Source organism: Lotus japonicus, chromosome 5 (genome assembly GCF_012489685.1).
Source record: "Lotus japonicus ecotype B-129 chromosome 5, LjGifu_v1.2".
NCBI lineage: Eukaryota > Viridiplantae > Streptophyta > Magnoliopsida > Fabales > Fabaceae > Lotus > Lotus japonicus.
Window position 1 is genome coordinate 58902855 of NC_080045.1, and position 12069 is coordinate 58914923.

General features: G+C 36.3%; 1 protein-coding gene across 2 annotated transcripts; it reads left to right on the plus strand.

Moving 5' to 3' along the window:
• The first annotated feature begins 1186 nt into the window (after window positions 1-1186).
• LOC130717172 (patatin-like protein 6) lies at window positions 1187-6046 on the plus strand. 2 transcript variants are annotated; one of them, XM_057567308.1, is made up of 4 exons: window positions 1187-1607; window positions 1749-3065; window positions 4110-4380; window positions 5559-6046. In XM_057567308.1, exons 2-4 carry the CDS (start codon window positions 1953-1955, stop codon window positions 5567-5569), a joined length of 1395 nt encoding a protein of 464 aa, XP_057423291.1. In that variant the 5' UTR covers window positions 1187-1607; window positions 1749-1952; the 3' UTR covers window positions 5570-6046. The 2 variants fall into 2 exon arrangements, with proteins under 2 accessions (XP_057423291.1, XP_057423292.1); XM_057567309.1 differs by having other exon boundaries at window positions 1188-1607; window positions 4110-4371.
• Window positions 6047-12069: the final 6023 nt, after the last annotated feature.

The window sequence follows — 12069 nt, forward strand, 5'->3', positions numbered from 1 at the left end:
TTAGTTATGAAGGAACTAAGTGGTTGGCATGCTGTTAAAAGATTTCTTCCTTTAACTAAGTGATATCAAATAACCAATTACTTTATAAGGTTAAGTTTTATAAGTGTCATGTAAATTGATTTTATATTATATTTATGACATTTTTCTCACGCAAGAGTTTACTTTGGCTTTGAAGCATGAACAATGCACGTACTCATGTACCACATGTCCCCGAGGGTTAGCTCAAATGATAAGACCTAGGGGGCACAATGGTTGGGGGAGGTGGGGAAGAAGAGTGAAGGGTCCAAGGTTCGAATCCTGAGGAGAGACTATTTTACTAACATTATTAAGTGTGTTTATTAGAATAATTAAGGACGACAAAGATCGAATTCTAAACCCGTTTGATCATAGAGACTCCAATATCATGTCAAATATCAATTATCCAAAAAGCTTGATTTCCCTGGTGATAAGGATTACTTAGGATTGGGAAAGATTTACCGCCCCAAATTAAAATCCATTTAAACTAATGAACATTATGACTTTGAGTTCTCAATTGCATTCGGGTTACGTAGGAGTGGGACGCACACCTATCAAGCCAAAACAAGCGAATCCAAAATACATTGTCAAACAACTAATTATCTCGAAACTTTAAGTTGTTAAGTAAGACTTACATGAATGATCCTATATTATATGTCTAACAAGTGATTGAGAGAGTTAGATTCCAAACACTTGCGAATGGAAAAAACTCATTGAGACTAACGTCCAACTGTTTATTGCGTTGATAGTATAATAAAATACTAATCTTAGAACTATCGACTATCGATTATGAGATATCTTGGTTAAGAATTAAAAATAAATATTCAGGTATTAGTTAATTAAGTATCTACAAGTTGTACAATATTGTGCAATTTGTTGAGTATACGTCAAAGAAACTATACTAAATTGAAACATTGATGACGGAGGAGTCCAATTGGTGAAATCTGAGCCATGGATGATGAACATCAAGATTGACGGTATACAAGTGTCGGTGACTGATTGGTGATGCTCACAATTCCTACTGTAGGACCCTCTATTGTTTGTCCCCCCCACCCTCTCTCTGTAGCTGAGAGGAGGCCACAACAATCAACAACAGTATCTTCTTATTATGTCATGTTTTTTTAATTCATGTATATAGAGACCGTTGAAGCCTGCTTGCTAGCTGAATGAATGGTGAATAATAATAATAGTTGTAGTAAAAAAATAGAACAAAGAGTCATGAGTATATATAGATAGATAGAGAGATATTGACATGGTGTTGCAGCTGTGGTGATTTGGCATTTTCTGGTTTTGTTCGGTGATTGTTTGTTGGTTGGTTGGTTGGTTGGTTGGGTTTGAACTTTGACGTTTACAATCACAATTACATAGAGTTAGACAAGAGAAGAGGTAGCTACTTTGGCCAAAACAAAGAGAGGGTATATTTTCTTCCTTCATTTTAGAGAGCATAAGGGTACCTTGTGCTCTTTTTCTACCATCATGGTATGATTGGTTTCAGACTCATTGTTTTCTTTCTTTACTTCCCCTGTTTGCTTCCTGGTGATTGGAGAAGAAACTTGACTTTTCTGGAATCACATTCATTCTCCTCGAATGAGGTAGCTATGTTTGTTTTGTTTCATTGGAAGAATGTTCATTTCTAATTCCAACCATGCTTTTGAATTTTCATTTCTAAACACGTTTTCCTGAGAAAATTTTCATTTGTTTTTTCTTCTCTGTTTTCTTCTTCTATTTTATAGGCGTCAGTTCCGAGGTGGTGAGTTTTCTCCAACACCCAGATAATAATCCATGCAACAGAAGCCAATGATGTGTTAACTCCTTCATCATCTTCTTCTTCGTTCTAGCTTTCATGCCATGCTGAGAAGTTTGATAGTTTGAAAGGAAGAAAAAAAAACTCAAGGGTTGTTTCATTTTCTCGGGAAAATATTGAAAGAGAAAGGAAAATGGATTGTAATAATCTCATGGAAATGCAGGAACCGAGCATTGAAACTGATAAGCTCAGCTATGAAATCTTCTCCATTCTTGAGAGCAAGTTTTTGTTTGGTTACGACGAGCAGAAGCTCTGGTTTCCGAAGCAAATACCCACCGCCGCCGCCATTGAGACACAGCAGATTCCGAGCATCGCCGGTGATGGAGTCTCCGCTGTTAAGAATCAGAGGGGGAAGATATGTATACTGGCTATCGACGGCGGTGGCATGCGGGGGATCCTCGCCGGGAAAGCTCTGGCCTACCTGGAGACCGCGCTGAAGAAGAAATCCGGCGACCAGGACGCGAGAATCGCTGATTACTTCGACGTCGCCGCCGGGGCTGGTGTTGGTGGGATATTCACCTCGATGCTCTTCGCCACCAAGGACCAGCAGAAACCGATTTTCGCCGCGGAGGATACATGGCGGTTTCTGGCGGAGCAGGGGAGGAAATTCTACCCCAGCGGCGGAGGCAACCGCGGGTTTTTCAAGAGACTGTTTGGCGGAGGGTCTGGGTCGTCAGGGAGCGCGACGGCGGGTTTGGAGAAGACGGTTAAGGAAGCGTTCACGGCGGAGGATGGGCGGAGCTTGACGTTGAGGGACACGCTGAAACCGGTGCTGATTCCTTGCTATGATTTGTCCAGTACGGCGCCGTTTTTGTTCTCACGTGCGGACGCTTTGGAATCGGAGAGCTTTGATTTCCGGTTGTGGGAGGTTTGCCGGGCCACGTCGGCGGAACCAGGTGTTTTTGAGCCGGTTCAGATGCGGTCAGTGGATGGTCAGACCGGGTGCGTGGCGGTGGACGGTGGTTTGGCGATGAGCAACCCGACCGGGGCGGCGATCACGCATGTGCTGCATAACAAGCAGGAGTTTCCCTTTGTGAGAGGGGTGGAGGACCTGCTTGTTCTTTCCCTTGGAACTGGGCAGCTCATGGATGTCAAGTTTGACTATGAACACGTGGCGCGATGGAAGGCCAAGGATTGGGCCCGGCCAATGGCCCGCATCTCCGGCGACGCGTCTGGGGACCTTGTTGACCAGGCCGTCGCCATGGCCTTCGGTCATTCCCGGAGCACCAACTATGTTCGCATTCAGGTACATGTAAATAAAATTAACTTCCATTTCATCTGCACATGATGGTAATGTAGCATAAATGTTGTTGTTGTTATCATTGTAGTTGAATAGAATTTGAGGGTTTAAGGGAATGTGGTTGTCATGTTGTTTTGATTCAGATGAGAATGTCAATTAAACTATATCTGAATAGGAAATGAGCAACTATTATGATGTGAATGTTGTTTTCTTTTCAATAATTTTGGGTATCTAAGAGGGGCGGACCTCAGCACAACGATAAAGTTGCTGCAATGTGACTTCGTGGTCATAGGTTTGAGTCGCAAATCAGCATCTTGCAAAAATGTAAGGTAAGGTTGCATTTGTTAGATTCACAATGTGAGTCTGACCTCTACCCGGACCTCGTGCATGGCAGGAGCTTTATAGTTTATTAATTTGGGGTATCTGATTGAGTTTGGGAATGCTGGCTGGGAAAAACAGGGGATGTTGATCTCAGAAAGGTTAAGGGGAATTAAATTGAGTCAATTTCAGAACAGCAGGAGGGTAGGGTTTTGCATAGGGGAATTTGTTTTGCCTTGTCTGTATGCAGCAAGTGGAAGAATATGATGGGATAGGATAGCTGGATTTGGACTTGTTAGGGAGGAGTAGGGGGATATATGTTAATGTCAATTAATGTTGTGTATTTTTGTCCATCAATAATGTGTATCAGTATTCAGAAACCTTGCCATTCTTGATTGACATTGGATTTGGTTGGTTATCAGTCTTGTTGCAATGTATGTAATGTCATGTGTGCACTATCTCACTAGCTGGTGAGATTGAATGGATACATTTCTTTTCCCAGTGTAGGATCAAGAGGGTAGTAGCATTTGATATTGCACTGTATTGAATTTCATTTTGTCAGAACCTCATGTACTAATGCCCCTTTTTAGGTAAAGCTAATAAAAGCCCATTCTAAAATTTGAGTGGGATTGTGATCACCAGCTGTTGTGGCTTTTAATTGTGATTAATGTGAGCATCTTATCCTTCATTTTCTTTTAATGGTGGATTTTCTAAGCAATTCTTGCATGACAGGCGAATGGGTCGAGTATGGGGCGATGCGGACCCAATGTAGATACAGATTCCAGTCCCGACAATGTGAGGATGCTGATGGGAATAGCTGAGGGGATGTTGAAGCAGGAGAATGTCGAGTCGGTGCTGTTCGGAGGGAAGAAGATTGGTGAGCATAGCAATTTCGATAAACTCGACTGGTTCGCCGGAGAGCTTGTTCAGGAACATCAGAGGAGGAGCTGCAGAATAGCACCCACTGTTGCTTTCAAGCAAGCCACCCCAAAATGTAAAAACAGTAAGCAAGCATTCTCTGTTGTTTTGTTTTGTTTTGTTTTGTTTGTGTTACCTCAATAATTCATAGATAGAAAGAAAGCAATTTTAGTGGACCCTAGCAATAAATAGTACTAGATAACAATGTGAACATGGTAAATTTCACGGGTAGAAGATCAACACCCCCAACTTGTAGATGTTTTAAGGTTGATGAATTTTCAAGTTCAAACATGTTCATCAGAAATAGCACAGTTGAATTTTATTGACTAGTTAGCAAACCAAGTGTTATCAGGAACAGGTGCTGAATTTGTCAGCTTCTGTGTATTTGCTCAATTTATAGAATTATTGATTGATTCTTTTAGCAAGCAATTTGAACTCAAGTTTTGTCGGCCCACCGACACTCATTGTGTTAGTATCATCAGGCAAGGGCATTATGGTCACTTTAGTTCAAAAGCAGGGTGGGGAACTTGGAATGAAGAGGTTAGGTCAAGAGGTTTTTTTTTTTTATGATGTAGAATGAGATCATGGCGGGGCACCCTTAAAAGTTTTTTCCGTAGTCCTGCAAAAGGTGCTTCTCATGTCATGATGCTATGAACGGCTGGTTTCATTTAGAAAAAAATAAATTAAGGCTATGTTTGTATATCTATTAGTATTAGTCTAATCGGACGTTTCACGGTGAGTGCAACTCTTCCTATGGATTGGGATGAAAGTGAAAATGGATTTCTTATAGAATCCCTACATTCACACCGTTACGTAATCTGAGTCGTTTGACCGATCTTGATAAAATATATGAACAAACCGATCTTGATTAGGCGGCTCGGATTGCACAACTACCTGAATGTAGGAATTTCCGGACTGCAAAGAAGCTGAATCCAAAGAAAGTTCATTCATGTTATACTTAATTGGTATACAAAGAGGCACTTCCTAAGTGGAGGGTGTTGAGGTAATTTTGGTTGAAATTCTGATGTTCACAAGTTGTAAACTTGTAGGGTCCTTGTGCCAGTGAGTACCACTAGTTAATTAGGTTCTCTATGTGGTTTGTCTTTTATCTTGTTTCTTCCTTAGAATATTTGGTAGGATATATTTTTTAATTTCTCTTTCACCATATATATAAATTTTTGATTCCACATTTTTGATTCCACACTTTTCCTAACATTATATTTGCATGTAAAAGGTTTTAACGTGTAGTTCTTTTTGTTGCAGTGGAAAACTGATATAGGAGGCAAAAACAAGAAGCAGGAGGAAGAAAAAGAAAGAAAATGCAGATAGTAGTAATAGCATAGCAGCTTTACTTTTGAAGAAGACAGAGAAGGTTAGGGAGTTTGAGTGAAAAGGACAAGTGGTGTAAAAAGGGTAGAAAATCTCTGTGGGATACTTTGCTCTCCAGAGGACAGACATTGTGGTGTCCACTCCACCTTTCTATTAGGGTAAGGAACCAAGAAAGAAAAGCAAAGTGTCTGCATTAAAGCTTTTTAGGGTCAAACATGAGTCTCAATCAAGTGTGAGTTTTTTAATTTCAAAAATTCAGGATGGTAAATTGCATTACATTCTTCCATTCTACTTTTTTTTTTAATAAAATTTTGTAAATCTTTTTTTATTTTTTATTTTGTCAAAAGCTTCATCCCTGCTCAAAGAAACTTTGTAGGTGGTGGGGCTATCTTGTTATATAAAATCTCAAATGTGTTGCCAAACTTGTCTCTGTCATCAGATTGATTTTTTATTTTTTGACTTCATAGCACGGTGGAAAAGGCTTAATTCATGGTGAGTGAGTACCTTTTTTGAATGATTCAACAGTGTCTCTTGTTGACATAAGGTTGGGCCAGCAGCATGTCCATACCTTGGTAGTTGGTACCTGTTCCATCCTTAGGCAAGCTAGTAATTATTTTGTTCTTTCAATTAATTTATTATTTGAATATATTTAAAAGTTAACATTGTGAAATTCAGTTATAAAACTGATGATAACTTCCAGTTCGATTGGTATATAGCTAAGCATCTTAAATATTTTGTTGATGGTTCAATTTCTTGGCGGTGTGTAGGAGAAATGTACATACTTAATTTGTTTTTAGAATTTTGAAGAGATTATCTCATAATAGCTGGTTGTTGAGTAACTTTGGTGGAAAAAAAAAGGATATAGATTGTGAACTTGAAGTTAATTGTGAAAGCAGCATCTAACTGGATGAAAATTGATTCTAACCTTGGAGGGTCAATTCTACCACTTTTAAACATGTAACTAAACATGTTCTAAATTTTAGTAGTGGTTTTTCTCTTAAAAAGAATCTGAATTCAGGGCCAATTGTTTTTTAAAAATTGTCTATTCTGTAAACGGCTTTGATTGAACTTAGGAAAAGTGAAATACCTAACATTGTACACATTGATGTCTGGATCAAGTGATAGTTAAGAAGAGAAGTACCCGTGTAGTTTTTTTTTTCTTTTCTCTATTTGCCTTGTGTGTGTCTTGTGATGTTGAAAAGAGGTTTTGACATTTTCTTGAACATAGGTTAAGCGATTCATTTGACTATTGACAAGCTAGTTAAGTGATAATGCACTATATATATAAAGTAGAAAACAAAATCTAAACATGGTCCATGGTTCCATGCTCATTGCTACTCTCATCTCAAGAGACCTTCTTCATGCCGTACGGTTGTGTTAACTTCTAAAGAAAGTAACAAACCCCATCTCTCCAAATTTGACTTTTATCACATGGTGAAAAAATATATAGGATTGTGGCATTGTGCTCGCATTGGTTTTTCTATTCATAGAAAACTAAATAAATAAGCATAACTTCATCAACGGTACTAAGTACTAACAAGTGTTTAACATCGTCACTCGCCGCTTGAACTTTGTGGCAGTTTCAAACCATTACAATTATTCATTTAAAATTGATCTAATTTAAGTTCCTGCGTTCTAGTATTTCAATGTATACTAGTAACAATCTTATAGGTATGATGAATATTTTTTTTTAGTATAACTAGTATTTCTATCTGGTATGGTTTGTTTGTGAAACTTCATAATTGATTATGTCTTTCTTAGAGCTATTCTCATAATTGATTTTGGGATTAAAGTTAATGTTGTAAGTTTATTTCCAAACTTCCATCAATGTACCCACCCAATAAAAGTGATTCTAGTTAATGAGAATTGATTCTAAGGCACTAACTAAATTGGAAACCAAACACACACTAAAACTACGTGTGTTTGACTTCATGTTTGGGAGCCTTAGAACTAATTTTTATGGAATAGAATCACTTTTACATGGTTATATAAATATTAGTAATAGATTTAGAGAATTGAAGGATATGCTATTAAGGATAAGCCAAGAGTAGCTCATACAGTGAAAATAATCAATTATGAAATTTCTTAATTGAATTTCACAATACAAAATTCACTTCTCAGAAAACTTCTTTAAATATAAACCACTTTATGTTTAACTCACTTTTACCATATTTAATTTTATTAAAATCAATTCAATCCAAAATCAATTCTCCTAAACAGCCTGTAAAAGACTAGATCATGATCACCCTACTATTGTTTCACATGCATGAACAGACAACAAAGTATGTTCTACTATCCCAGTGAAACAGTTAAAGTTGAAAGTGTTCATACCAACCAACCAATTTTTGCAGTTTCGAGTAATCTTGTGTCAAAATTCTACCATGCTGTTTGATCCTTTCTGTCATATCTTACAGAAAGACACTTTTTCCTTGATTGATCAATTTCCCACCCCATTAAATTGCCCTCTAACCTACACTAATCATACAATAACCACAAATGTAAATTGAATTGCTGTCAGTTACTCTGCTTTTTTGACATCTTTTTCTTGATTTGTTCACATTTAGTAACTAATAGGAACCTTTTTCTATCTTTTTTTTACTATTCAATTTGAAAGATACCATATTTCAAAACTAAAGCAACTTATGGTTTTTACTGGTTTCGACTTTCACGTTTAAGCATGGTTGCTTTATAAAAAGGGAGCCTAAAAAATATTGCTCATACATGAAAAAATGTCACCATCTAACCATCAGTTGGTGGAAATCTATGAAAACATACATATTAGTGACTCACATTCTTCTAAAGAAACTAAGTAGTTGAGAAGCTGAGGAATAACATGGATCATAATCTCTTTTCTCAACATCAATTATGAAATTCATAAGCTATTCAGATGGGTTTTTTATCAGAATTAATTGATTTTTTTTTTAAATATGATTGAAATCGTTACTTTTTGGTTAATTTGGAGAGTAGAAACAGAAATAAATTGAAGGATATGCTCTTAAAGAGATAATGAAGTTTATAAGGACCTAAAGTATTTGATGATAGTATAAGACAATCTCTGCTCATAATGTAGTCGCCTATAAAGTCATTGTAGCTGGTGCCAAGTCCTTATTTGAAGGGAAATTATAGTGGTGCGTTTCTTTTTGTCACGATCTTTGGACCTATTCATCTTTTCAATTTATATGCCCATTTTGTCTTGATAACCTACACTTCTTCTGATTAATTTGGTATTCTTTTGTTTGGCACTGCCTACAACCCCACAATGCTTTTTTGGTTTAAAGTAATCATGTTTGAGTCAACTAAAATTATTATGAGCAGTAAAACTTTCTCTATTAAATAATTAATGTAACTACATTTATAAGGATTCAAACCTAAACATGTGTTTAAGTTTGAACAACTTCACATCGATTGATGTATGTATTTGGTGGTAGCTTCTATAGTGCTTTGATGCCAAACGTTGCCACCCTTCCCCTCCCTTTATCTTAGTATATCTTATGAAATAAATAAAATACGGTTCTAGTCTTTATGGAAGACCAAACTTTATAATGGAATCTTTCTTTTAATTAATGAACAAAATTGGCTTATGCTTCTGTCATTTGGCCATTTTTGCTATCACAATCCCAATAAGTATAGTTTTCCATTGGACAAAATGTACACCCGTTATCATTATTAATGGGATTGGAATGCTAATTGGGCCCCCAAACATGACTTGCTACTAGACTCAATTAAATTAAACTATAATAACAGTGACAAATTATGAGAAAGATGATGACAAAAGGTGCTCTTTTGAGAGCTATCCTCCACACAAAAACATATTAATTTCCATTTAATGTTTAATTAAATAATATTTAATTTGCATCACTAATTGCTCAATTAATGTCTCTTTTTCTCTCATCAATCATCATATATGAGCTGAAATGAAAGGCAATCATATATGCCTCTGGTTGTTATTAGGATTAGAAGTAGAAGGATTCCTAACTGGTAATTAATGATGACAATAAACATAGATAACGAGAGTAGAGTAATCACAGATTAATTATTCTCTATTATTTGCTTGCCGTGCTTGCAAAAATTTCCTTGTTTTGAGTTTGATTAGAGAGTTCAACAACAGGATATTTTTTTCTCTTGAACTAAGGTATCAACTATTCTTGAACTAAAGTATCAACTGTTGTCAGCAGTGACTAATCTCTTATTCTAAGTGCTCACAACCTCACACTATTCAGTAATCAATTGACCACTAAATACGTTTCATCTCACGTGAGAGGATTAAACACCTCGCTTCATAATTAAAAGATGAAGTAAGCAACTACCACATCCGATTTCTAACATCTGAATTGAAGTTTGTATATTTATGTTTTGAAGATTTTAAAATATATGATGTAGTGATACTTCCCTTTCACAAGCCACTACAGAACATAAATGGGCATGAGACGTGGATTCTATGGCTTAACAGTTATTAAGTTCATAAATTTCAAGAAAAAAAAATTGAATGACAAGGACTGAACAAGGTATAATTGAAAGATATGCATAAAGTTGTGAATTTATTGGATGGAAATGAACGCGTGTAGAATTTATGTATCTATTCAAACACATTTGGGCATTTAATCAAGATAAGTCTTCACAACATCTTTTTTACCAGAGATCAGGTTCTTCTTTCATACATGGATCTTGAATATGAGACCTTATTTTAAAAAAAATAACTAATATATGTTCTATCTTCAGAATATCTAGTGCTTAAGAACATTTACTTTCCTTTGATGAAACTTATTTTGTTTATAATAAATTGGCCAGACTTTTTTTTAAAGAACTTAGGTGTAATGTGACATGTGTCTATGCATGAAAATTCTTCTCTAGTTTATTCTGAAGTAAGTTTTATGAGAGAAAGTTTCTATGAATAGCTTTTGAGAAGTTTTATGAAAATCAATTTAGGTTGGCACAACCGACCGCAACTTCAAAGTTCAACTCTCACTTCCTCATATGTCATGGTTCGAATCGCTCTGCGTCCTTTGAAGAGTGAATGTCTGATTATCTTCTCAATATATCACTGACGCTATGCTTAGGGGTGGAAATAAGTCAAGCCAAGCTTTGCTTGGCCCAAGTCTGGCTTGCATTGTGTTTTCATGGCTCAAGCCTGGCTTGTGGCCTGTCAACAAGCCAAGTTTTAAGGCTTGGTTTGGCTTATTATAAAGCTTTGCTTGGCCCAAGTCTGGCTTGCATTGTGTTTTCATGGCTCAAGCCTGGCTTGTGGCCTGTCAACAAGCCAAGTTTTAAGGCTTGGTTTGGCTTATTATAAAGCTTGGCTCGGCCTACAAGCCTACTTAAAAGCCTATTTAACAGACGTCAGACAATTTCATCTAAAGAAAGTCGATAGACTGACGATCTAATAGGTCGACGAGCTAATATGCCTTTTATATATCATTGCATTTCCTTTTCAAATAAATAAAAAACTTATATATAATTGCAGAGAGAAATAATAATCTGGAAGAAAGTCTTGAATTAGAGAGAAATATAAATAGAAACCTCTGCAATTCTCTAAAACGGTGGTGGTCGTGACTCATGATTGTGGAGAACAAGCGGACTTTGGGCGCCACAGTGGTGGCTGGTTGCGGCCTGCGTGCTTGTCTCCTGTTGTTGTGCCTCATGTGTTGTCCTAAAATTCTGAAAGGCTTCCAATCTAGGTTAGGGACTTAGAGTTTTATGTATACATTAGTTTTTTTTTTAAAAATAATATAATATATTATTATACTCCATCTGTTCCTATTTATAAGAACCAACTGAAAGGTGTAGCTCAGTCCTTTTTATAAGAATCAATTCAAATTTCAAGATGTATTAATTATTTTTTTGCAACAATACCCTTATTTAATAGATGTTTCTCTTTCTTTCCACTGTGCAACTCATTAGTGATAAATAGAAACGGAGGGAGTATTTTATTTATTTATAATATTAATAAAAATAATAGATAAACAAGCCGGCCTATCAAGCCAAATAGACTTTTATGATAGCTTAGGCTAGGTCTTTTTAGTCAATTAAGCCTTTTAAAAAGCCTAAGCTCAGTTTTTTTAATAAACGAATTAAGCTAAAGCAAGTCTCTAACGAGCCAAGCCTCAAGTCCCTGTTGGGCCGCCTGACTTATTTCCACCCCTAGCTATGCTCGGTAATTTGCCTTCCCTCCGTTCTACATTATTTAACAAAAATGAAGAATTGATTCTGATTTTTTTTTCCAAACATGCTTTAAAGGGAATGATTGGATAAGCTTCCGAGATAAACGTCCCACGGACCACGGTGATGAATAGAACTATCTAAAACCGACCAAATGACGATGGCAAATAAAAGTTAATGATAATATTATTAAAATAAAGCAATTATTATAGTATATATATATATATATATATATGAAGCACACTTGAGTTTTAGCTAGCATTAAATATATATGTATAAGAGAATTGAA